This window comes from Ranitomeya variabilis, chromosome 3, assembly GCF_051348905.1.
Source record: "Ranitomeya variabilis isolate aRanVar5 chromosome 3, aRanVar5.hap1, whole genome shotgun sequence".
In the NCBI taxonomy this organism is placed as follows: domain Eukaryota; kingdom Metazoa; phylum Chordata; class Amphibia; order Anura; family Dendrobatidae; genus Ranitomeya; species Ranitomeya variabilis.
Window position 1 is genome coordinate 423,237,261 of NC_135234.1, and position 27,869 is coordinate 423,265,129.

The window sequence follows — 27,869 nt, forward strand, 5'->3', positions numbered from 1 at the left end:
ACCCAGCACAGATGCTATCGATGTGGGCAGCCGGGGCATCTGCAAGCTTCCTGCCCAGCTGTTCAAATGAGGATTGATCCTGTACCCAGTCATATTAATTATGTACAGCCAAGTGCCATGGAGGAAGACGGGTCACCACTACGTGAGGACTGGCCTAGTGCCTCACCCAACCATGTTGCACCACTAGGAGTTTATGGTGTGCGACCTGCAGCTATGATGACTTCTGCTCATCGAGGTTGGACAGACTTATTGGATTTTGTGACTCGGGGGCTTTCCTCACACTGGCTGATCCCCGAGTGGTTCGGCCTGAGGCAGTTCATAGAGGACCTGGGATTGTCATTAGACTGGCTGGTGGGCAATGGAGGACTATTCCCACAGCCACTGTGGATCTGAACTTTGGTTTTGGGGTCAGGCGATGTGTGGTTGGGGTGATGGGTGGTCTGCCTCCAGATGTTCTCCTGTGCAATGATGTGGGAGAGCTACGATGCCAATTCGTGGCTGCATGAAGCCACATGTAAGTTATGCTCTGCCTGTGTGTACTTAACCAGCAACCTGTAGAGGTCCGTAGTACGTACACAAATTGGGAGGGGAAGGGATTGTCATGATATGTACTTTTACCCTGTCCTGTATTTGAATAATGTGCCATTTGATGTATGTAACTGTTCTCTGGTTTCTATTAGCTGTAATTTATGTATTTTCTTGTGCTGGGAGTCACCTGTAACAATGTCTCCTTCCCCCAATACTTGCAGCCCTAAGCTTTAATGTAATTAAGCTTTGTCAACTAGTGAAGGAATAGCCATTCTTCCACACAGCAGGTGGCTAGTCAAATGTACATACTACGTAGACTAAGCGGAGCCGACCAGCATAGAATCTTCTGGTGGATCCAACCATTGAACAGGTGTGACCCCTACCCCCCTTCATGGGCGGATCCCAGGAGCTCAGACAATCCATTCTTATTTTGAGATCAGATGTGAGTTGATCCTGGAAGGAGGAGTGGGGATTCTTAGCTGAGGCAAGACCCCACGTCCATCTGTGACTGCGGAAGCGAACGGGGCGAGACTTGAGCTGAGGACATATCTCGTCGTTCTTGAGATTGTTTGGGATCCATTGGACTCGGAAGGACTATTGTTTCGTTTATCGGGTGCGGGATTACTGGAAAGCACCTCCAGATGTTTCTTTACTTGGACTTATTGTGGACTTCTCGTGAACTTGAAGGACATTATGGATATTTGATGTTGTATGCTCCCTGCTTTAATAAATCTCGTTGGATCGTCTCTCGGCCTGTTGTCCCTTCCTGCTCTGCCGTACACCCCGTCACAGCGACGCTGCAGCGATCGGGTCGTTGTCTATATTGCTGCAGCGTCGCTTAATGTGACGGTACCTTAAGTGGTCCACAGAGATTTATCAGAGTTTCCATTCCCCTTGAATTCCCACTACTCCTTTTACATGTTTAGTTCCAATTTCCCACCCTCCTTCTCCTCCAGCATCCAGGCTGACTTGTGTAAAAATTGAATGTGGTCTATTTTTCTGCAGAAAGCTGTCAGGTTTCACAATTGGTGAATCTGAGAACACATTTGTGATAAAATTCATAATGGAGACCAATTTTCTATGATTTCCTTGTGAATCCTGTATGCAACTCTGCTGATGTGGAAATACATGTATGAATGTACTGACTATTAACAGGGTTGTTCACTGCTGGCGGTATCGTGACAATGTTATGTCACGACTGCTGCAGCCAACCAGCGGCCGCTGATCGGCAACAGTGGTCAAATGACATACTGTAAGTATCATGTGAATGCCTGGTGATAGAGGACAACCCCTTTAAGATGCAATATCTCCCAAGTAAAGTGTTTAATGAAACTGCTTGAACTAATGCAGTTTGAAACAAAGGAAAACATCAGACTAACCTGTAATTAAACAGAAAATAGATTCACCTGTCACTATTTTAGTGCTCGCATGACTTTGATGTTTAATAAGGCAAGTTTCATTACCAGTGTCTTGCTAACAATTACACATAAAAAATAAATCATTACTAGTGATGAACGAATATACTAGTTACTTGAGATTTCCCGAGCACGCTCGGTTATCCTCCGAGTATTTTTTTAGTGCTCGGAGATTTCGTTTTTATTGCCGCAGGTGAATGATTTACATCTGTTAGCCAGCATAAGCACCCAGGCAACCCCCACATGTACTTATGCTGGATAACAGATGTAAATCATTCAGCTGCGGCAATAAAAACTAAATCTCCGAGCACTAAAAAAATACTTGGAGGACACCCGAGCGTGCTCGGGAAATCTCGAGTAACGAGTATATTCGCTCATCACTACTCATTACCAAGCAAAAAAACAAATAAAATAAATAGGTATACGATCAGGTTGTCCAAAGACCTTGGCATATCAAAAAATGTTGCAAGGAAAAAGGCATAAAAAGTTACATAGACAAATCAAAATCCTTCTAGGAAAATAACTGGACAAATTAAACTAAAGTGTAGCTCTTCGGCAATACACCGCAGTCTTATGTTTACAGGAAACGAAATGAAGCCTATGAAGACGAATGCACCCTACCTATAGCGAAACATGCAAGAATCCATAATGTTGTAGAGCTGCCTTGATTCCTTTGGGACTAGAGGCCTTGAAGATGTTGTAGGAAAAATGGCTTCAAGCACATCCAAAAGTACGCAAGTATGGATAACCCCTTAAAGACCACCGACACGTCTTTTAAACGGCGGCAGTTAAAAGTACTCATTCCTTAGCGCCGTTAAAAATAAGGTTATAGTATCCCCCAGCGTCGGAAAATCTCAGTGGGGTTATGATTGGGATTATGGGTGTGTTGGGGTTGGAGTTACAATTGGGGGGTTTCCACTGCTGAAGTACATCAGAGGGTATCCAAACGCGACATGGCGCCTGCCATTGATTCCAGCCAATTTTGCATTCAAAAACTCAAACAGTGCTCGCTCTCTTCCGAGCCTTGCTATGAGCCCAAACAGTGGCTTTCCCCACATACGGGATATCGGCGTACTCCGAAGAATTTGAACAACAAATTTTGTGGTCCATTTTCTCCTGATACCCTTGTGAAAATAAAAAAGTTTGGTTCCAAAGTAAATTTTTTGTGAAACAAAGTAAAATGTTAATTTTTTCCTTCCACATTGCTTTAGATCTCGTGAACCACCTGTAGGGTTAATAAACTTCTGGAATGTGGTTTTGCGCACCTCGAGGGGTGCAGTTTTTAGAATGGTGTTACTTTTGGGTATTTTCTGTTATATTGATCCCCCAAACTCACTTCAAAAGTGAGGTGGTCCCTAAAAAAATTGGTTTTGTAAAATTTGTTGGAAAAAATGAGAAATTTCTGGTCAACTTTTAACCCTTATAACGTCCTAACAAAAAAAAATTATGTTTCCAAAATTATGTGGATGTAAAGTAGACATGAGGAAAATGTTATTTATTAACTATTTTGTGTGCTATGACTCTCTGATTTAAGGGCACAAAAAAAAAAAAATTTGAAAAGTGCATCATTTTAAAATTTTTTGCCAAATTTCTGTTTTTTTCATAAATAAATGTGAGTCATAGCGAAGAAATTTTACCACTAACATGCAGTACAATATGTCACGGAAAAACAAACGCAGAATCAGTGGGATCCATTGAAGCGTTCCAGAGCTATAACCTCATAAAGTGACAGTGGTCAGAATTGTAAAATTGGCTTGATCATTAAATACAAAATTGGCTTTGTCACTAAGGCTACTTTCACACTAGCGTCGGGCTCGGCCCGTCGCGGTGCGTCAGGCCGAGGTTCCCGACGCTAGCGTTGTCTCCGCCGCACAACGGGGGCAGCGGATGCATTTTTCCAGCGCATCCGCTGCCCCATTGTGAGGTGCGGGGAAGTGCGGGGAGGTGGGGGCGGAGTTCCGGCCGCGCATGCACGGTCGGAAAAAGCAGACCGTCGTGAGCAAAAAACGTTACATGTAGCGTTTTTTGGTCCCGACGGTCCGCCACAACACGGCGCAACCGTCGCACGACGGTTCCGACGTGTGTCAATCCGTCGCAATACGTCACTTAAAGGGAACCTGTCACCACGTTTTTGGAAGATGGGATAAAAATAGCGTTAAATAGGGGCAGAGGTGGGCGTTACATTAGTGTGTGTGTTATGCGTTTATTACCCACCTAAGTTGCCGAAATAACTTTGCAAAGTCTCCGTTTTCGCCTGTCAATCAGGCTGGTCAGGTCGCATGGGCGTTGTCTTCCCCCAGATTTGGCGTAGTTTTCCGTTGGTGGCGTAGTGGTGTGCGCATGCCCAAAGTCCGGAATCCTCTTCCAGGGGATTTAAAATAGCGCGGTGTTCGTTATTGCATTGGTGATCGGTGGGCGCGGCCATCTTCCTTTGGCCGCGCGTGCGCAGAAGCGGCGCTCTGCTGGCCGCGGCTTCAGGAAAATGGCCGCCGCGATATCCATCTGCGCACGCGCGGCATCCCGCGGCCATTTTCCTGAAGCCGCGGCCAGCAGAGCGCCGCTTCTGCGCACGCGCGGCCAAAGGAAGATGGCCGCGCCCACCGATCACCAATGCAATAACGAACACCGCGCTATTTTAAATCCCCTGGAAGAGGATTCCGGACTTTGGGCATGCGCACACCACTACGCCACCAACGGAAAACTACGCCAAATCTGGGTGAAGACACCACGCCCATGTGACCTGACCAGCCTGATTGACAGGCGAAAACGGAGACTTTGCAAAGTTATTTCGGCAACTTAGGTGGGTAATAAACGCATAACACACACACTAATGTAACGCCCACCTCTGCCCCTATTTAACGCTATTTTTATCCCATCTTCCAAAAACGTGGTGACAGGTTCCCTTTAATGTTAGTCTATGGGGAAAAAACGCATCCTGCAAGCACTTTTGCAGGATGCGTTTTTTCGGCAAAACGTTGTTGTGGCGGATTGCAGTTAACGCTAGTGTGAAAGTAGCCTAAGGGGTCAAAGCATTTGTCTTGCTCACTCATTTGTGATGTCAGTGAGCAGAAAAGAACTAACCAATTGAGAAGAATCCCAATCAAAAAGCAACTGAAAATCTTTGCTATTGAGAATAGGAACTGTGCCAGCATTCAAGAATATGAGAGAACTGCAGTGGAAGACAAAACTAGCAGACAGGAACAAGAATCTCACATATGGCTACATACAAAGGTTTGGAGGCTGTCATTATTGCTATACGTATAGAAGGGTGCTATTAATCCTGTCCATGTCATATACAATGTCTCATTATTTTTGTTTTTAATATTACTGAGCATGTCAACTTTTTTGGTATATGTAATTGTGAATTCTATTACAAAATTCTAACAACTGGGACATAGCTAGTAGTGTTGAGCGAATATACTCGTTACTCGATATTTCCCGAGCACGCTCAGGTGACCTGAGTATTTTTTAGTGCTCGGAGATTTAGTTTTCATCGCCGCAGCTGAATGATTTACATCTGTTAGCCAGCATAAGTACATGTGGGGGATGCCTGGTTGCTAGGGAATCCCCACATGTAATCCAGCTGGCTAAGAGATGTAAATTATTCAGCTGAGGTGAAGAAAACTAAATCTCCGAGCACTAAAAAATAGTCGGAGGACCCCCGAGCATGCTTGGGAAATCTTGAGTAACGAGTAAATACGCTCATCACTAATAGCTAGTTATTTCTGAAGATTTTTTTTTAACAATAAAGAGCTTTAACAATGTTGAGCACAACTGATTTTTTTGTGATCCATGCCTAGGTTCAAGTATCCTTCGTGGGCCAAAAAATTATATGAAGAGAAGAAAAAATTTAAAAATAAAATTTTAACGTTTTTAAATGATAAACTTCAAATTACCTCTCCTTTACCCTCATTTAAACACAAAGGAATAAAAAAATAAAAAGCCGTATATTCAGTGCTGCTGAATTCCTAAAAGTACAATCTATCGAAATATAAAATTATTTAACCGATAAAACAAAACAAAAATTTTTTATATTTTGTTTGTCACAATAAAAAGCGGGCTTACAAAAAGAACCCCTTTATTAAAATATAACCTTTATTTAATAGGGATCATGATCTAACATTTTAATACACACCTAATAAAGTGTAGATAAAGTGCATATACAGTTGTGGCCAAAAGTATTGACACCCCTGCAATTCTGTCAGATAACACTCAGTTTCTTCCTGAAAATGATTGAAGATAACACCAAAGAATTTGTGTTTGCATTTAATTTGTCTTAAATGAAAAAACACAAAAAGAATTGTCCTAAAGCCAAATTGGATATAATTCCACACCAAACATAAAAAAGAGGGTGGACAAAAGTATTGGCACTGTTCGAAAAATCATGTGATGCTTCTCTAATTTGTGTAATTACCAGCACCTGTAATTTACCTGTGGCACCTAACAGGTGTTGGCAATAACTAAATCACACTTGCAGCCAGTTGACATGGATTAAAGTTGACTCAACCTCTGTCCTGTGTCCTTGTGTGTACCACACTGGTCTTTTTTCTTTTCTCCATTGTCAAAGAACTGTCTGAGGACTTGAGAAACCAAATTGTGAGGAAGCATGAGCAATCTCAAGGCTACAAGTCCATCTCCAAAGACCTGAATGTTCCTGTGTCTACCGTACGCAGTGTCATCAAGAAGTTTAAAGCCCATGGCACTGTGGCTAACCTCCCTAGATGTGGACGGAAAAGAAAAATCGACAAGAGATTTCAACGCAAGATTGTGCAGATGTTGGATAAAGAACCTCGACTAACATCCAAACAAGTTCAAGCTGCCCTGCAGTCCGAGGGTGCAACAGTGTCAACCCGTACTATCCGTCGGCGTCTGAATGAAAAGGGACTGTATGGTAGGAGACCCAGGAAGACCCCACTTCTTACTCCGAGACATAAAAAAGCCAGGCTGGAGTTGGCCAAAACTTACCTGAAAAAGCCTAAAACGTTTTGGAAGAATGTTCTCTGGTCAGATGAGACAAAAGTAGAGCTTTTGGGCAAAAGCATCAACATAGAGTTTACAGGAGAAAAAAAAGAGGCATTCAAAGAAAAGAACACGGTCCCTACAGTCAAACATGGCGGAGGTTCCCTGATGTTTTGGGGTTGCTTTGCTGCCTCTGGCACTGGACTGCTTGACCGTGTGCATGGCATTATGAAGTCTGAAGACTACTAACAAATTTTGCAGCATAATAGGGCCCAGTGTGAGAAAGCTGGGTCTCCCTCAGAGGTCATGGGTCTTCCAGCAGGACAATGACCCAAAACACACTTCAAAAAAGCACTAGAAAATGGTTTGAGAGAAAGCACTGGAGACTTCTAAGGTGGCCAGCAATGAGTCCAGACCTGAATCCCATAGAACACCTGTGGAGAGATCTAAAAATGGCAGTTTGGAAAAGGCACCCTTCAAATATCAGGGACCTGGAGCAGTTTGCCAAAGAATAATGGTCTAAAATTCCAGCAGAGCATTGTAAGAAACTCACTGATGGTTACCGGAAGCGGTTGGTCGCAGTTATTTTGGCTAAAGGTTGTACAACCAAGTATTAGGCTGAGGGTGCCAATACTTTGGTCTGGCCCGTTTTTGGAGTTTTGTGTGAAATGAACAATGTTTTGCTTTTTGCTTCATTCTCTTTTGTGTTTTTTCATTTAAGACAAATTAAATGAAGATAATAATACCAAAGAATCTGTGTTTGCAATCATTTTCAGGAAGAAACTGAGTATTATCTGACAGAATTGCAGGGGTGTCAATACTTTTGGCCACAACTGTATAGTGGAACAATACCACAATTTTTTTCCCATTATCTAATATCCTAAATATGGGGCTAGGACCCTTTAAATCCACCACTCATGCTTCTCATTCCCCTTGTCTTTCTTTACCCACAGGCTCTTAAAGACATGCAAATGTTACCCTGGTATCATCATGTCTAGTTCAGTTCATTATAGGTATGGATAAGCTATTTTGACCAATGGCAATGTTTGTCTTGTTAATTGTATCACCAAATACTAAATGAGTGCCATACCCCGAATAACATAGCTTTATGGTCTCATTGTCCACTTCTGCACCTACTCCTTGTGTGCATCGGAAGGCATGTCAATGTCATGCCCCCTCGGACGGACTAAATGATACACAGGGGTGCTTTGCATTTTCTGCAGGCTTCGGATGGTCACCTGGCTAAGACGCGCTGTCTGGGCTATTGAAGCCCTACACACTTGTGGCGGATCAGATGTGTTTAGCATATCCTGCTCTGACCGCCATAAAGCGCAGGCGCGCTGCGTCTGAGCACTATGTGCCTGCGCTAGGTTTGATGTCTATGGCAATAGTCTATGATGACTGTATGTCACGCATTGGTGCTTTCTACATCATTCACACCAGTTTGTGTACTATATTTTGGGCAAAATATTTGGATAGGATTTATTTCCACTGAATCAAATTGGGATCATGTTGTCTTACACATTACTGTACCGGTGTCCTGTAGACTAACATCCTGTTTTAGAGATGAGCAAATATGTTCGTCTCCCTCCTTATTCGACAAGTTATAGCACTTACCGAATAAGCTGCAGAGGGAACCCGGATACATGGAGCGTGCTGGCTAATCAGCTGTTCGGCTCTGCAGCTGCATGTGTCGCGGATGTGTGACAGTCACAACACATGCATGGAGAGCCTGTTTGTTCCATAAATAGTGGAATCAAGCGTTTTCACCATTTTACTTCACTTGATGTACACGGTAAAGTAAATTATGTTATTCAAAACTAAAACTTGGTGCAGAAAAAAAAGATCTCTTAGGCTACGTTCACATTTGCGTTGTTGTATGCTGCGTCGGCGACGCAACGCACGCAAAACGCATGCAAAACGCAGCATTTTGTGACGCATGCGTTCATTTTTTTAGCGCAAAAAAAATGCAACATGCTGCGTCCTCTGCGCCCTGACGCTTGCGCCAAAAAAACGCATGCGTCACAAAACGCAACACAACGCATGTCCATGCCCCCCCCATGTTAAATATAGGGGAGCATGACGCATGAGTCGCCGCGGCTGCGCCCGACGCAACGCAAATGTGAACGTAGCCTTATGGCTATGTTAATTTGACATTAAAAAAGTTGGAAAAAAGGGAAGAAAATGCTAAATCATATGGTTTTTCTTATTGGGCTAAGATCTTACCAACAGGTAGTTGCTAATTACCTCCCTGTTCAGGCTGTAATTTCTCTGCTTTTTTTGACAAAACATCAACATAGTGGGCTTTCTCATCTAATCTGCTCTGTCAACATGGCGTCACTGCTGACATCATGTTGTTTGACAGACGACTCCCCGCAGTTAGGCAGCGTGGAGAAGGCCGTCAATCAGCATTGCATTGGCATTGACGCCACGTTAACAGAGTGGAAGAGAAGACACTGCCTTATTGACAGGACAACACTAGAAGGAGTATCGCTGGCAGGAGTGGACCGTGACCGCTCTGAACCGGGACAGATTGTTGCATGGCAGAACAGGCAAGTTGTTAGCAACTACCCACCTTGTAAGTTCTTAGCCCAATAATAAAAAATGCACAGAAAGTCCCAAATGGCCCATTGCTATAATTTGTCTTGTGAATAGTTAGTAAAATTACATGAAAATTAATGCTTGCCTTACAATATGTAACAGATTTCTTTCAAAAATAGCAGGCGCTCTACATTAAATATGAAACACAACTGAAAATATACCCATCTTAGATTTTTATTTAAGAATCAATAACATTTATTTGAAATCACTCATTTTTAAGTAAAGGGTATTGCAGATGACACATTTGCTACAAAATGGTACAAAATTAAGCCTTAAATATAATTTCTTTTAAATGTTTACATTATTTGTAAAAATTTTTTTGCAAAAGTCAAAGACATTTACGTAAGTACAATATAAACATTTATAGCACAAATACACAAGGGTTTTTATGTGTCTTCACAAGTAGCCTGTGTAGATCTTTGAAGCTGTGAAGATACATCTCAGGCTACCTCCAGCAATCTTAGCAACTGTAAGGAGAGTCATACCTAAATCAGCTGGGAATAACTTGAGAAACTCTGTTCAAGGTTTCAACCTATTCACTGAATAGTAAGACTAACAGAATGTGAAATACTGGCAAATTTACTTATCAATGTGAAGGTTTTCCTTTACACACCATTTGAGAGGTCAATGAGGATGGGAATCTCGAAGCCAAAACTTGAACAGGTTTTTAAGTAACATTGTTAGTACTAAAGACCGCATGTAGCCATAATTTTCTTGCTCCCTGTGTTTCAGTTCATTTACACAAACCATTGACATCTGACTTCTCTCTGATCTAGCAGATGTGTACCATTCAATTTTAAGATTAATTAGAAAATATCCACGTTTCAAAAAAACCAGTAATTCTTGGAGGCACTAGTGTCCAAATTTAATGACGAAGAAGCGTGAATTTGAGAAAATCTGTTTCCATAACACAGTGGTCTGTCAGCACTTTGGAAGAGTCCTCAGCATGGACTGCAGTGTAGACATGTATGTCTTGGACACTGATTTAACTTTGTTTATGGCTATATGATCACTATCCATTACCTGTAAAAACCCTAACTAAGACCCCAGCCAGGAGAATAGTTACAGCTACACAGCATACTAGACCCCGTCGGAGAATGAGCTGTTTTGTGGAAAGAACCTCGCCAACTATATTGGAAGCCTCTTCTTGAAGAACTAGATGCTCTGAGTGGTTTTCACTAAAGGGGGCATCTGGTAAGATGGCTGCACCTGCATTTATACCTTGATCCACAGCAGAATATCCAGTGTCAATTTCCCCTAAAGATTAGAAAATACAAATATATTAAAAAGAGTTAACAAGAGACATAACCAGCATTTCTATATGACTCACGCCATATCTGAAATAGCCGCATAATGCAAGGTTAAAAGAGTTTAAAGAGTATCCATGGTTTAAATTTTTTTCATAAATCAATTATAGAGGTGAAAATAAGAAACTTTGTAATATATCTTATCAGAGAAATCTGCTTCTTTCTCCTCCTGGACTGATCTTTTATTCTCAAAATTGTTATTGCACGGTATAAATTAGTCTTTGCTAAATACAGATTTTCCCATTATTGAGATAAGAGATGATAGCCAGAGCTTATAAGCGTCAATGGAGAACTTATAGCAGAATGTCTGTGTCTGCCTCTAGCGCCTCCCGAATACACAGAATTTTATAAGCACCAACTGTCCTTGATTATTTTGCCCCACCTTCCCCTGCTGACACGTAGCTTTCGTACCCATTTCTAGTGTTGTTGACTGCTCGTGAATGGTGGAGCTACCTAGAGCCTGACAGTGCTATCCTTAACACAAGAGCACGATCCTTACTACGTCAAACCAGCAGCGTCCGCAAGTGCGGCGCCGTGCGCAATTAGTGCGCTTTCCTAGCCGTAGTTAGGGTGGTTAGTGGCGTCTGCCAGAGCGGTACATCTTTAATTAGTCCTGACAACCGGTCAGTGTAGGATGGGAACTCCTGCTTGATCTCAGCATCTGACTCAGGGCATCCTCAGGTGCAGGCTCAAAAGCCACCGAGGGTCAGAGTGAGATCAATCACCAGCATAGTAGGGGTGAATTTCAGGGATCCCACTAGCGTCCATCTGCTGCACCCTGTGACTGCTAACAGGGCACAGCGTTTCCTTGCGAATCTGTGAAGCAACAGAGTTCATATCAGTTGATACCAGGTGTCGGAACACGTTTTTATTCTGGCGTAGTACCGTCATATAGTGCCGCCATTACCTAGCAGCAGGTTCCATCTCTGCACGGTGGACCCCGGGCTGCGAACGCACCTTATTACTATATATTTATTTGGTGCGTTCCACCAGCCCTAACACTTCCTAATTAAATTAATTAGCTCCTTACCATACTCAATAGTGGGGTCCTTTATAATTTTGCTATATGTTTTAGTATCACTTAGTAGACACAAATATTCCATAACCATTATACCACCACCCTTTTCGCCAGTCATATTATAACATTTCCATTATTTTGCAAATTAATAATCTCCCTCCTTTCTTATGATGAAAGATTATTAAGATTCCATTTGGTGCCAATTCTAGTGTCTGCATTATGCATCTTTCGAATTACTTGATTCTGAAAACTAAAAAAGGCATGATAATATTCCTGAAGGGGGTTAAATTTGGACTTAAATTGTATATCTGTATCTTTTAATCTCTGGTCTTTTCATATAATGCTTTTTAAGGGCTAGATGGCGCATAAATTGTTTGACACCAATAAAAGCCTGAAAAAGGTTGAATTTAGATGTTAGAGCAAATTTTTTATTCTTTCTGTAATAATCACTCTTCATCTTTTGTTAATATAGGTTTTATAAGTTTAGTTATACTGACAATTTTTTGGCCTACCTTCAATACTATTACATAGTTAACAAGGACGAATAAAGACATTTGTCCACCCACTTCAGCCTATATTCCGTCAGAATAAATCCCCATATCTACGTCCTTCTAATGAACCCAATAACTGTAAGATATTAGGCTACGTTCACATTTGCGTTGTGCGCCGCAGCGTCGGCGCCGCAACGCACAACGCAAATAAAAACGCAGCAAAACGCATGCACAACGCTGCGTTTTGCGCCGCATGCGTCGTTTTTTTCATTGAATTTGGACGCAGCAAAAATGCAACTTGCTGCGTCCTCTGCGCACCGACGCGGGCGCCGCAGCGACGCATGCGGCGCAAAACGCAAGTGCGCCGCATGTCCATGCGCCCCCATGTTAAATATAGGGGCGCATGACGCATGCGGCGCCGCTGCGGCGCCCGACGCTGCGGCGAGGACCGCAAATGTGAACGTAGCCTAATATTGTTACGCTCCAGGAAGACATCCAGGCCTTTCTTGAACCCCTCGACTGAGTTCGCCATCACCACCTCCTCAGACAAGGAATTTCAGATTCTCAGTGCCTTAACAGTAAAGAATCCTCTTCTATGTTGGTGGAAAAACCTTCTCTCCTCCAGACGCAGAGATTGCCCCCTTGTGACCGTCACATTCCTTGGTATAAACAGATCCTCCTTGTATTGTCCCCTTATACATTTATACATGAGTATTAGATCGCCCCTCAGTCATCTTTTTTATAGACTAAATAATCCTAATTTTGCTAATCTCTCCGGGTATTGTAGTTCCCCCATCCCCTTTATTAATTTTGCTGCCCTCCTTTGTACTCGATCTACTTCCATTACATCATTCCTGAGCACCGGTGCCCAAAACTGTACACAGTACTCCATGTGCGGTGTTACCAGGGATTTGTACAGAGGCAGTATAATGCTCTCATTATGTGTATCCAGACCTCTTTTAACCCCTTTCTGACATCGGACGTACTATCCCGTCGAGGTGGGGTGGGCCCGTATGACCACCGACGGGATAGTACGTCCAGCGCGATTGGCCGCATTCACGGGGGGAGCGCGGCCAAGTGTCAGCTGACTATCGCAGCTGACATCCGGCACTATGTGCCAGGAGCGGTCACGGACCTTCCCCGGCACATTAACTCCCGGCACACTGCGATCAAACATGATCGCAGTGTTCCGGCGGTATAGGGAAGCATCGCGCAGGGAGGGGGCTCCCTGCGGGCTTCCCTGAGACCCCCGGAGAAACGCGATGTAATCGTGTTGCTCCGAGGGTCTCTTACCTCCTCCTCCCTGCAGCAGGCCCGGATCCAAGATGGCCGCGGCATCCGGGTCCTGCAGGGAGGTGCCTTCACTGCGCCTGCTCAGAGCAGGCACCGGGAAGCCTCCAGGAGCTGTGCACGTCAGATCGCCGATCTGACACAGTGCACAGCAAAGTGTCAGATCGGCGATCTTACACTATAACATCCTGCCCCCCCCGGGGCAATGTTATAGTGTTAAAAAAAAATAAATATAAAAATATATATATATATATATTGTTCCTATAAATACATTTCATTATCTAAATAAAAAAAACCAAAACAATAAAAGTACACATATTTAGTATCGCCGCGTCTGTAGCGGCCCGACCTATAAAACTGTCCCACAAGTTAACCCCTTCAGTGAACACCGTAAAAAAAAACACAACGCTTTATTATCATACCGCCAAATAAAAAGTGGAATAACACGCGATCAAAAAGACGGATATAAATAACCATGGTACCGCTGAAAACGTAATCTTGTCCCGCAAAAAACGAGCCGCCATACAGCGTCAAAGAAAATAGTCCTCAGAATAAAGCGATGCAAAAATAATTTTTTCTATAAAATAGTTTTTATCGTATAAAAGCATCAAAACATAAAAAAATGATATAAATGAGGTATCGCTGTAATCGTACTGACCCGAAGAATAAAACGGCTTTATCCATTTTACCAAACGCGGAACGGTATAACCGCCTCCCCCAAAAGAAATTCATGAATAGCTGGTTTTGGGTCGTTCTGCCTCACAAAAATCGGAATAAAAAGCGATCAAAAAATGTCACGAGCCCGAAAATGTTACAAATAAAAATGTCAACTTGTCCCGCAAAAAACAAGACCTCACATGACTCTGTGGACCAAAATATGGAAAAATTATAGCTCTCAAAATGTGGTAACGCAAAAAATATTTTTTGCAATAAAAAGCGTGTGACGGCTGCCAATCATAAAAATCCGCTAAAAAACCCGCTATAAAAGTAAATCAAACCCCCCTTCATCACCCCCTAAAAATTAAAAAAATGTATTTATTTCCATATTCCCATTAGGGTTAAGGCTACAGTTAGGGTTGGGGCTAAAGTTAGGGTTAGGATTACCGGTTGGGATTAGGGTTGGGATTAGAGTTGTGTCAGGGTTAGGGGTGTGGTTAGGGTTACCTTTGGGATTAGGGTTAGGGATGTGTTTGGATTAGGGTTTCAGTTATAGTTGGGGGGGTTCACTGTTTAGGCACATCAGGGGCTCTCCAAACGTGACATGGCGTCCGATCTCAATTCCAGCCAATTCTGAGTTGAAAAAGTAAAACAGTGCTCCTTCCCTTCCGAGCTCTCCCGTGTGCCCACACAGGGGTTTACCCCAACATATGGGGTATCAGCGTACTCAGGACACATTCGACAACAACTTTTCGGGTCCAATTTCTCCTGTTACCCTTGGGAAAATACAAAACTGGGGGCTAAAAAATAATTTTTGTGGGAAAAAAAGGATTTTTTATTTTCACGGCTCTGCGTTATAAACTGTAGTGAAACACTTGGGGGTTCAAAGTTCTCACAACACATCTAGATAAGTTCCTTGGGGGGTCTAGTTTCCAATATGGAGTCACTTGGGGGTTTCTACTGTTTAGGTACATTAGGGGCTCTGCAAACGCAATGTGACGCCTGCAGACCAATCCATCTAAGTCTGCATTCCAAATGACGCTCCTTCCCTTCCGAGCTCTGCCATGCGCTCAAACGGTGGTTCCCCCCACATATGGGGTATCAGCGTACTCAGGACAAATTGGACAACAACCTTTGGGGTCTAATTTCAACTGTTACCCTTGGAAAAATACAAAACTGGGGGCTAAATATAATTTTTGTGGAAAATTTTTTTTTTCATTTTCACGGCTCTGCGTTATGAACTGTAGTGAAACACTTGGGGGTTCAAAGCTCTCACAACACATCTAGATGAGTTACTTAGGGGGTCTACTTTCCAAAATGGTGTCACTTGTGGGGGGTTTCAATGTTTAGGCACATCAGTGGCTCTCCAAACGCAACATGGCGTCCCATCTCAATTCCTGTCAATTTTGCATTGAAACGTCAAACTGCGCTCCTTCCCTTCAGAGCTCTCCCATGCGCCCAAACAGTGGTTTACCCCCACATATGGGGTATCAGCGTACTCAGGACAAATTGTACAACAACTTTTGGGGTCCAATTTCTTCTCTTACCCTTGGAAAAATAAAAAATTGGGGGCGAAAAAATCATTTTTGTGAAAAAATATGATTTTTTATTTTTTCTGCATTATAAACTTCTGTGAATCACTTAATGGGTCAAAGTGCTCACCACACATCTAGATGAGTTCCTTAGGGGGTCTACTTTCCAAAATGGTGTCACTTGTGGGGGGTTTCAGTGATTAGGCACATCAGGGGCTCTCCAAACGCAACATGGTGTCCCATCTCAATTCCAGTCAATTTTGTATTGAAAAGTCAAATGGCGCTCCTTCGCTTCCGAGCTCTATCATGCGCCCAAACAGTGGTTTACCCCCACATATGGGGTATCGGCGTACTCAGGACAAATTGTACAAAAACTTTTGGGGTTCATTTTCTCCTGTTACCCTTGGTAAAATAAAAATTGGAGCTGAAGTAAATTTTTTGTTTAAAAAAGTTAAATGTTCATTTTTATTTAAACATTCCAAAAATTCCTGTGAAACACCTGAAGGGTTAATAAACTTCTTGAATGTGGTTTTGAGCACCTTCGGGGGTGCAGTTTTTAGAATGGTGTCACACTTGGTTATTTTCTATCATGTAGACCCCTCAAAATGACTTCAAATGAGATGTGGTCCCTAAAAAAAAAAATGGTGTTGTAAAAATGAGAAATTGCTGGTCAACTTTTAACCCTTATAACTCCCTAAAAAAAAATGTTGGTTCCAAAATTGTGCTGATGTAAAGTAGACATGTGGGAAATGTTACTTATTAAGTATTTTGTGTGACATATCTCTGTGATTTTATTGCATAAAAATTCAAAGTTGGAAAATTGCTAAATTTTCAAAATTTTCGCCAAATTTCCGTTTTTTTCACAAATAAACACAGGTAATATCAAAGAAATTTTATCACTATCATGAAGTACAATATGTCACGAGAAAGCAATGTCAGAATCACCGGGATCTGTTGAAGCATTCCAGAGTTATAACCTCTGTTATGGACCTGGTGGTTAGGTGCACCCGGAATGACCTGATAGTTAAACTAGAAATCGGGACAAGCTCTGGGGAAGTGGGAACTCTGCTGACTGCAAACCCTACTCCTATCACACACACTAGAAACAGCCGTGGAGCGTACCTAACTCTCCCTAGACGCCTCTTCACAGCCTAAGAGCTAACTACCCCTAAAGATAGAAATAGAAGCCTTACCTTGCCTCAGAGAAATTCCCCAAAGGAAAAGGCAGCCCCCACATATATTGACGGTGAGTTTAGAGGAAAGTCACAAACACAGGAATGAAACAGGTTTTAGCAAAGGAGGCCAGTCTTCACTAAATAGTCAGAAGATAGAAAAGGGAACTATGCGGTCAGCAAAACAAAACTACAAAAACCACGCAGAGTATGCAAAAAGACCTCCACACCGACTCACGGTGTGGAGGTGCAACTCTGCACCCCCAGAGCTTCCAGCTAGCAAGGAAATATCATGATCGCAAGCTGGACTAGAATTAGCAGTAACAACAAATGAACTAGCAGGAACTTAGCTTCTGCTGGAGTAGACAGGTCATCTGAGAAGTCCAAGAGAGATCTGAACCAATACTGAGACATTGACAGCTGGCATGAAATAACGATCTGAGTGGAGTTAAATAGGGAAGCCAGCCTAGCAATAAACGAGGGCAGCTGAGAAAGCCAACCTCAAGGACCAGCAGTTCCACTCAAAGCCACCAGAGGGAGTCCAGGAACAGAACTCACCAAAGTACCATTCATGACCACAGGAGGGAGTCCGAGAACGGAATTCACAACAAACCTCATAAAGGGACAGTGGTCAGAATTGTAAAAATTGGCCCGGTCATTAACGTGCAAACCACCCTTGGGGGTAAAGGGGTTAAAAGCGGTGTTGTTACTGATGTCACCGCTCTTCAGAGTCACTGGGTCTCATGCTGCGCAGCGGAACCAAAAGTGGCTGTAGGCAAAGTTTATGGAGCATCAGAATGAGGTTCCATAGCCTTTGGTCGTCTCAATCCCTTCATTATCTACAAGATCCAGTTATGTAGGTAAAGTAGCGGCTTTTCTTGGTACTGCAACTAAAAGCAATAAATAGGACTGAGCTGTAACGCTGGATACAGCTGTGATTATATGTTATATAGTCGTGTTACACTCCCCTCACTTCTTGTAACCTACAAGTGTACAAAGATATTATACAGTCACCATGTGACAAGTGGGCCTGTGTAACTTCAAATGCCAGGGCTGAATTTTAGTCCCAGTCCGGCCCTGTCTACAGGTAAATAGTTACATAGCTGCCCAGCCACTTTACTGAAAGTGTAGCAACCAAGAGAAAATTCACCAATTTCCTCCCAGCTTACAGTCATGGGGGCATGCACGCTGTAGTCTTCGCTCACAGTACTGCTCACTATACTATGAAAGTTGTATGCATGCTCCGGCACTTTGATTTACAGCGTGCTCTGGTGTTACAAGTACCTTTAGGGTATGTGCACACACTGCGGATTTTGCTGCGGATCGGCAGCAGATTGGCCACTGCGGATTCGCAGCAGTTTTCCATGAGTTTACAGTACCATGTAAACCTATGGAAAACAAAATCCGCAGTGCACATGCTGCGGAAAAAAAACGCGTGGAAACGCTGCATTGTTTATTCCGCAGCATGTCAATTCTTTGTGAGGATTCCGCAGCGGTTTGCACCTGCTCCGTAATAGGAATCCGCAGGTGTAAAACCGCAGGTGGAATATGCGGAAACACCGCGGTAATTCCGCAGTAAATCCGCAATGCGGATTTCATGAGGATTTCCCAAAATCAGTGCGGAAAAATTGGCACAACATTCCGCAACGTGTGCACGTGGCCTTAAAAGATTGGAGCACACTTGGTCTAACTGTGGGAGGATAATGGAAGTTAGTTATGGAGCCATCTCTTGTTATGTTCCTGGATGTGACTGCATGAAAGCTACAGTGAGAGGTGTGATACCTGGCACAACAAAGGATTTAATTTACGGTAGTCTATTTTTAACCCCTTCATGACCCAGCCTATTTTGGCCTTAATGACCTTGCCGTTTTTTGCAATTCTGACCAGTGTCCCTTTATGAGGTAATAACTCGGGAATGCTTCAACGGATCCTAGCGATTGTGAGATTGTTTTTTCGTGACATATTGGGCTTCATGTTAGTGGTAAATTTAGGTCGATAATTTCTGCGTTTATTTGTGAAAAAAATGGAAATTTGGCGAAAATTTGGAAAATTTTGCAATTTTCACATTTTGAATTTTTATTCTGTTAAACCAGAGAGTTATGTGACACAAAATAGTTAATAAATAACATTTCAAACATGTCTACTTTACATCAGCACAATTTTGGAAACATTTTTTTTTGCTAGGAAGTTATAAGGGTTAAAATTTGACCAGTGATTTCTCATTTTTACAACAAAATTTACAAAACCATTTTTTTTAGGGACCACCTCACATTTGAAGTCAATTTGAGGGTTCTATATGGCTGAAAATACCCAAAAGTGACACCATTCTAAAAACTGCACCCCTCAAGGTGCTCAAAACCACATTCAAGAAGTTTATTAACCCTTCAGGTGTTTCACAGCAGCAGAAGCAACATGGAAGGAAAAAATGAACATTTAACTTTTTAGTCACAAAAATGATCTTTTAGCAACAATTTTTTTATTTTCCCAAGGGTAAAAAGAGAAACTGGAACCCAAAAGTTATTGTACAATTTGTTCTGAGTACGCTGATACCTCATATGTGGGGGTAAATCACTGTTTGGGCGCACGGCAGAACTCGGAAGGGAAGGAGCGCCATTTGACTTTTTGAATGAAAAATTGGCTCCAATCTTTAGCGGACACCATGTCGCGTTTGGAGAGCCCCTGTGTGCCTAAACATTGGAGCTTCCCCACAAGTGACCCGATTTTGGAAAGGACACCCACCAAGGAACTTATCTAGATGCATAGTGAGCACTTTAAACCCTCAGGTGCTTCACAAATTGATCCGTAAAAATGAAAAAGTACTTTTTTTTCACAAAAAAATTCTTTTAGCCTCAATTTTTTAATTTTCACATGGGCAACAGGATAAAATGGATCCTAAAATTTGTTGGGCAATTTCTCCTGAGTACACTGATACTTCACATGTGGGGGTAAACCACTGTTTGGGCACATGGTAAGGCTCGGAAGGGAAGGAGCGCCATTTGACTTTTTGAATGAAAAATTATCTCCATCGTTAGCGGACACCATGTCGCGTTTGGAGAGCCCCTGTGTGCCTAAACATTGGAGCTTCCCCACAAGTGACCCCATTTTGGAAAGGAGACCCCCCAAGGAACTTATCTAGATGCATAGTGAGCACTTTAAACCAACAAATGCTTCACAGAAGTTTATAACGCAGAGCCGTGAAAATAAAAAATAATTTTTCTTTCCTCAAAAATGATTTTTAGCCCAGAATTTTTTATTTTCCCAAGGGTAACAGGAGAAATTGGACCCCAAATGTTGTTGTCCATTTTCTCCTGAGTATGCTGATACCCCATATGTGGGGGCAAACCACTGTTTGGGCACACGTCGGGGTTCGGAAGGGAAGTAGTGACGTTTTGAAATGCAGACTTTGATGGAATGCTCTGCGGGCATCACGTTGCGTTTGCAGAGCCCCTGATGTGCCTAAACAGTAGAAACCCCCCATAAGTGACCCCATTTTGGAAACTAAACCCCCAAGGGAACTTATCTAGATGTGTGGTGAGCACTTTGAACCCCCAAGTGCTTCACAGAAGTTTATAACGCAGAGCCGTGAAAATAAAAAATAATTTTTCTTTCCTCAAAAATAATTTTTTAGCCCGCAATTTTTTATTTTCCCAAGGGTTACAGGAGAAATTGGACCCCAAAAGTTGTTGATCAGTTTCTCCAGAGTACGCTGGTACCCCATATGTGGGGGTAAACCACTGTTTGGGCACACGTCGGGGCTCGGAAGGGAGAGAGCACCATTTTACTTTTTCAACGCAAGATTGGCTGGAATCAATGGTGGCGCCGTGTCGCGTTTGGAGACCCCCTGATGTGCCTAAAAAGTGGAAACCCCTCAATTCTAACTCCAACACTAACCCCAACACACCCCTAACTCTAATCCCAACCCTAACCACAACCCTAACCCCAACACACCCCTAACCCTAGTCTTACCCCTAATTCCAACCCTAACCCTAAGGCTATGTGCTCACGTTGCGGATTTGTGTGGATTTTTCTGCAGTTTTTGAAAAATCTGCAGGTAAAACGCACTGCGCTTTACCTGCGGATTTACCGCGGATTTCCAGTGTTTTTTGTGTGGATTTCACTTGCGGATTCCTATTATGGAGCAGGTGTAAAACGCTGCGGAATTGCACAAAGAATTGACATGCTGCGGAAAATACAACGCAGCGTTTCCGCGCTGTATTTTCCGCACCATGGGCACAGCGGATTTGGTTTTCCATAGGTTTACGTGGTACTGTAAACGTGATGGAAAACTGATACGAATCCGCAGCGACCAATCCGCTGCGGATCCGCAGCCAAATCCGCACCGTGTGCACATAGCCTAATTCTAACCCTAATTCCAACCCTAACCCTAATTGCAACCCTAATTCTAACCCTAATTCTAACCCTAGCCCTAAGTGCAACCCTAGCCCTAAGTGCAACCCTAGCCCTAAGTGCAACCCTAGCCCTAAGTGCAACCCTAGCCCTAAGTGCAACCCTATGTGCAACCCTAAGTGCAACCCTAAGTGCAACCCTACCCCTAACCCTACCCCTAACCCTAATTGAAAAACAAAAATAATTATATTTTCTTTATTTTATTATTGTCCCTACCTATGGGGGTGATAAAGGGGGGGGATTTATTTACTATTTTTTTTATTTTGATCGCTGTGATAGAACTTATCACAGCGACCAAAATGTGCAGGAACGAATCTGCCGGCTGGCAGATTCGGCGGGCGCACTGCGCATGCGCCCGCCATTTTCCAAGATGGCGGCGCCCATGAAGAAGACGGCCGGACACCGGGAGGGACATCGGAGCTACGTAAGTATGGGGGGGTGGGATCGGAACACGGGGGGGGGGGGGGGGGGGGGGGGGGATCGGAGGACCTGGGGAGCGGACAGGAGGACCGGGGGAGCCGACAGGAGGGAGGAGGGGAGCGGAACGGAGATCGGGGCAAAAAGGACGACTGGGGAGGCGATCGGTGGGGTGGGGTGGGGGCAGATCGGGGTCTCCAGCCATGGCAGATGCTATTGCAGCATCGGCCATGGCTGGATTGTAATATTTCACCATTTTCATAGGTGAAATATTACAAATCGCTCTGATTGGCAGTTTCACTTTCAACAGCCAATCAGAGCGATCGTAGCCACGGGGGGGTTAAGCCACCCCCCCTGGGCTGAAGTTCCACTCCCCCTGTCTCTGCAGATCGGGTAAAATGGGAGTTAACCCTTTCACCCGATCTGCAGGAACGCGATCATTCTGTGACACAGCATATGCGTCACAGGTCGGATTGGTACCGACTTTCATGACGCATACGCTGTGTCACAGGTCGGGAAGGGGTTAATATTTGGAAGAAAAAATCTCAAACTGGTGTTTACATTTGTATTGTTGCGTCAGAGCACTACATTTAAAGAGTTATTAGCATAATCATAAATGGTTATGATTGCAAAGTACTTGCAATATTTACTTGTATTTAAACATTTTCTCCATTCTTAAATTCTGAGCGAGTTTTAATTTTATTGTTTACTGCTCATTGAACATGTTACAGACACTACTTATAGACAGTCAGTGGTGACCAGACTCTTAGGCAAGGAGCATAGTGCTTATAGGATTTTTAGATCTTGCATGGCCTGCTCTTCTGAAGTTGGCAGCTCCTCCGAAGCTGCAGAAGCAAAGCTGCCTGTGCTTGCTGCATCGGGGAGCAGGCAGTTCAGGGCATGAAAATGCTACCAGTCCTAATTATCAATTAACGAGGCCAAGAAGCGGTATGAACTATATATATATATGCATATATCATATTTGATATTCATAAGCGATGCCTGGATGTGATATGTCCATAGCCTAAATTGGGGAAGACCGTTCTACTGGAAAGTAACACGCTATCCTTACTTTTATAATAAGTGATTTCGCAATTTCTGGTTGCTCCTTCTGAATCTTGTATGTAAGGACTTGCTTTAATGGTATTATATCTGTGCTTATTTTTCTTCAATTTTTTGGGGGGGTTTATATTTCATGTGTTTTGGAACAAACCAGTCTTCCAAATTGTTATGGTTTTAATATAAAATTGAAAAGATTTACTTACGCACCAGAATTGTTGTGACACAAAACTGATGTACTTTCCTTGCACCGCAATTTAAAGGTGTTATCAAGGACTATTTTTTTTTTCTGACAGACCTAAGAACTGACAGTCAGGTAGTTGCTAACTACCTGCTTGTTGTGCCCAGCGATTCTGCCATCTCACGTCAAGAGCACAGCTCTTCCTCTTCCAGTCTACTCTGTTGACAGGGCATGACAGCTGATGTCATGCTGATTGAGCCAGCTTTCAATTCACATGACATTGGCAGTCACGCCTAATCGATACAGCAGAGCGGAAGTGAAAAAGCTGCTCTGCTGAACTGACGCCAGCGGAAGCCACAAAATCGCTGGTTGGAGTAGACCATGATCGCTCTGAGCCACCAGATATAGTCACTAGCCATAACAGGCAGGTAGTAAAAAATAAAACCAAATTACTCATCCACATGAGCCACTATGATAAATTTTGCGCAATTTTAGACAGGCCAGTCCAAGTTCACGTAGTTTACAAATTAGACGGGATTAGCTTATCTGACCAAGTATTTTCAGCCAATTAATATTGTATGTTAAGGGTCCCCTACAGAATATTGCGCTCTTGTGTTGTCGAAGCCGCTGTGTATCATAGTACTAACAATTGTAAGTAATGCTGTTTTCAATAATAATAATAAAAAAAGAATACAAAACCACATTACAGTAAAAGCGATATACTTGCCATTTGGGACGGTAACAAATCCAGCATCATCAGTCTCCATTATTGAAATGCTTGGCCTTTTGTCTTTATCTTGTTTGTCTTCTTTCTGAACTCCTGCTCGAACTTGAGCCTAAAATCCAAAATTGTAAATGATTAACATGTTCTTCACCATTCTGCCTCAATGTGATGTTATGTGGGATGTAGATTTGCTACATCTATGCTGTTGGCATAAGTCCCAAGTAGCGAAAAGATTGTAGGTCACTGTGATATAATGTTCCTGTAATTTCCATAAATTTCTAAGCGAGTTGCGCAAACTGCAGAGAATAACCCTTTTACCCCAGCATTACTCTTGGCTACCAGAGAAGGATGCATTAACCCTTTCAATGCCTTCTTAAAATCACCAGGGAGCTAGAATGAAAGGGGTAGTCCGATATAACATAAACAACTCAAAGTTCTCATCTGTTAAAACAAATATTTTTATACACTCCTCAACACTGAAGTTGCAGTACCAAGCAGGACAAGCCATAAGGTCATGCAAATTGGGTAAGTAGCTGGTGTCGCTAGTATCTGCAAACGATCACATTTTCAAGCACCTAGCTCCAATTTGTGGCGTATGAGCCACCCTGAAAGTAGTGTTTTTAGCCACATAAAATCTCAATTATCTGATCAAATCTTGTGGCATGATTGGGTGATACCTCATGTTCGTTGATGTTCCAGTTATCAACAGTTGCGGGAGAGGGACAGAAATAGTGAACAGAGAGACCTTGGTTTATCACCCTGGCAGATCAGAATACACTTAAGCACTGTTCAATGCTGCATAACCCAGTGGTTGGGAGACCAACGACCAACTGAAATGACAGCATGATTTCCACAGAGGCATACCTCTTCATAGACGGATCGTCAGATTAGAAATACGAAGTGTAGTGATGCATTCTATTATACAAATCAAAACTGGATGTAACATATGTAAAACAGTGTCTACTTAAATCATCAGAAGGCGTTTGCAGGACATTGATCTCTCAAAGGCCATCATGGCTCACAGCAATATTGCAATGAAGCTAGAATGGAGGTCTATTCTATTCAGCGATGAGTCCCACATAAGTTTTGGAAGTAATAATAGCCAGTGATCCATGTCATGAAGAGGTCTTCATGAGGAAACAAAGGTCCTACTACCGAGATTATGGTGTGGGATGGCATAATGTACTTTAGCCACACACCCCTAGTCTCCGTTCCTGGTACACCAACAGCTCAACGTTACATTGATTTGATTGTGGAACCTGTTGTAAGATTATTTCTTTAAAGGGAACCTGTCACCCCCCTAGGCGTTTTTAACTAAAAGAGCCACCTTGTGCAGCACTAATGCTGCATTCTGTCAAGGTGGCTCTTTTAGTTCAGGTCCCTGCCAATGCTGAACTATTAGTTTTTAGAATTTGCCTTTCCTACCTGTAGTTTGTCAGGGGGGGCATGTCTTTTCTCCGTGCGCCGGGCACCGCCTCCACTTCCTTCATTAACGTCCCTGGCGCCTGCGCTGTAAGTTCCCATCATGTGATGGGAGTCGAAGGGCAGCGCAAACTGCGCATGCCCGAAAAAAAACAAAAAACTTACAGCGCAGGCTTCGGGGACGTTAATGAAGGAAGTGGAAGCGGCGCCCGGAGGCCCTGAGTGATGGCTGGGAGGCGTTTGTGTCAAGGGGGAAAAGACATGCCCCCTGACAAGCTACAGGTAGGAAAGGCAAATTCTAAAAACGAATAGTTCAACGTTGGCAGGGACCCCAACTAAAAGATGCACCATGACAGAAGGCAGCATTGGTGCTGCACAAGGTGGCTTTTTTAGTTGAAAACGCCTGGGGGGGGGGGGGGGGGGTGACAGGTTCCCTTTGAAGTCTGAACAGCCATTTTTCACCAAAACACAGTTGTGTATGTTCTCATGCTACTGTGAGAGTGGACTAACATACTACCATGGCCTGCAGTGTTTCCAAACTTGTTGACCATCGAGCACATTATTGGTCGACAATTGCAAAGTGAGCTTAATGACTTCAGTGACCATGTGCATTCAGCGTGGCAGAAGATTCCTTAGAAAACCAATAATATATAAATGAGGTTAATACCAAGGAATGTAAGTACATTTTTGCATGTGGCACTCATACTCAACATTGAATAAATTGAGATGTTTTGAACATGTTGTTTTGATTTTCCCATAATTTACATATTATTAGTCATGTGATTTCCATAATTCCACATCTTTCTTGTTGGTTTTGCAATTGCCATGTTTAAAAATGTAATTTACTGTTATCTAAAATTCCCTATTGCTCCCCAGATAGCTCCACTTCTGGTTTTAATTTCAGTTTCTGATTGAGACTCCGGTATGCATGCTGCGAGTTTCAAAAGCAATGACATCAATGACGGTCACTACAGGGGTTGGTCCTGGTGTTGTCGCTTGGACTTTAATATAACGCTCATCTTTCTGCTCGCAGGCAGAGCAGGGGAGAATGACGACAGCCGGCTTCAGCACCAGCTGCCGGGGAACAGCGCTTACTGTAGCGCTTCTTCCCCGGCGGCCGTCCGTGTCCCACGGAGGACATGAAAGTGTGTTTTCCGTGTGCACGTGTGCGAGACGTTTCGCCGTCCATGATGACAGCAAAAAAAAAAAAAAAAAAAGGACATGGCAGCGTGTTTTGCCCACGGTCACACGGTCCGTGGAAACACACTGACATGTGCATAGACCCGTAGTCGTACTGACTTGAACAATCATGATGCCAAGTCTTTTTTAACACGCAATATACGCAGTAAAGCAATTCACAAAAAATAATTTTGTGCATTTTATTTGCAATTTCACAGCACTTGGAATTTTTTTCACGTTCCCAAGTACAAAATGTGGTAAAATGAATAGTGTCATTCAAAAGTACAACTCATCCCGCAAAAAAAAAACAAGCCCTCAAACACCTATGTGGACAGAAAAATAAAAAAGTGATGGCTCTTAGAAGGAGGAGGAAAAAATTAAGACACAAAAATGGAAATTTGTCATGTGGGGAAGAATACATGGCAAAAAATATTTGCACTTTTTCAATGCAATGTGACTCATCTTTAAACTTATCCTGCATTGCATTGTTTATCTTTGTGGTTTCAGCATGAGACTAAACCAAATGACTGAAAGAGGAATTAAGCTCATATTTCTCTAAAATGGGAATTATAATGTTACCATACATTAACACATAGCAAAATATGGCAATATAATACAGTTTGCTCTAATATTTGCATGGTAGTAAAAATAACATCGTACACCATGCCCGTCATGAGATCTGTCATTGGATTCATGCCGCAATTGAAGCCAGGTATGTTTTACTTTCAAATAAACATAAAATAAAATTCATAGCTTGAAAATCAGATGACATCTCCAGCCGGGTTCTCCCCACCCTGCTCCTGTTGACAGACAGGTCTCACCCATGTTTGCATATAGAAAGAGAGACCTGTCAATCAACTGAAGAGAAATGGCAAGAAGTCGGCTACGGGCAACATCAGACTAGTCAGGTCGTTCCCTAAAGCCTCTGGCATTTCAAACTACGTTTTCTCTGCAGTAATTCAGATTAAAACATACCGTATATACTCGAGTATAAGCCGAGATTTTCAGCCCACTTTTTTTGGGCTGAAAGTGACCCTCTCGGCTTATACTCGAGTCAGTGTCGGTGTGGGGTCGACGGGTGAGGGGGAGCGGCGGCTGTCACATACTCACCAGCTCCCGGCGCGGTCCCTGGCAGCGTCTCACTGTCAGATGGTCTCCGGGAGCTGGCGGCATCTTCCTGTGTTTAGCGGTCACGTGGTACAGCTCATTACAGTAATGAATATGCACGCCGGGAGCAGGTGAGTATATCAGGTGAGGTGAGCATTGCGCGATAGTCACCTTCCTCGTTCCACCGCTGCACGCTGCTCTGTCTTCCGTCCTCTGGCTGTGACTGTTCAGGTCAGAGGGTGCGATGACGCGACTAGTGTGCGCGCCGCCCTCTGCCTGAACAGTCAGTGCAGAGGATAGAAGACAGCAGCGCGCAGCGATGGAACGAGGAAGGTGATTATCGCAAGTGCCGGGGGCCTGAGCGAAGAGAGGTGAGTATGTGATTTTTTTTATTTTAATCGCA

General features: G+C 43.2%; 1 protein-coding gene across 1 annotated transcript in view; it reads right to left on the reverse strand.

Annotated features, from left to right (window-relative positions):
- Positions 1-9,654: 9,654 nt before the first annotated feature.
- The window catches only part of LOC143816234 (multidrug and toxin extrusion protein 2-like), a 184,662-nt gene continuing 166,447 nt past the window's right edge, over positions 9,655-27,869 (reverse strand). Inside the window, exons 16-17 of the mRNA XM_077296370.1 lie at positions 23,762-23,870; positions 9,655-10,760 (exon numbers count right to left, since the gene is read on the reverse strand). Coding sequence (XP_077152485.1) covers positions 10,516-10,760; positions 23,762-23,870 — 354 coding nt within the window. The 3' untranslated portion in view covers positions 9,655-10,515. The remainder of the gene's footprint in view (positions 10,761-23,761; positions 23,871-27,869) is intronic.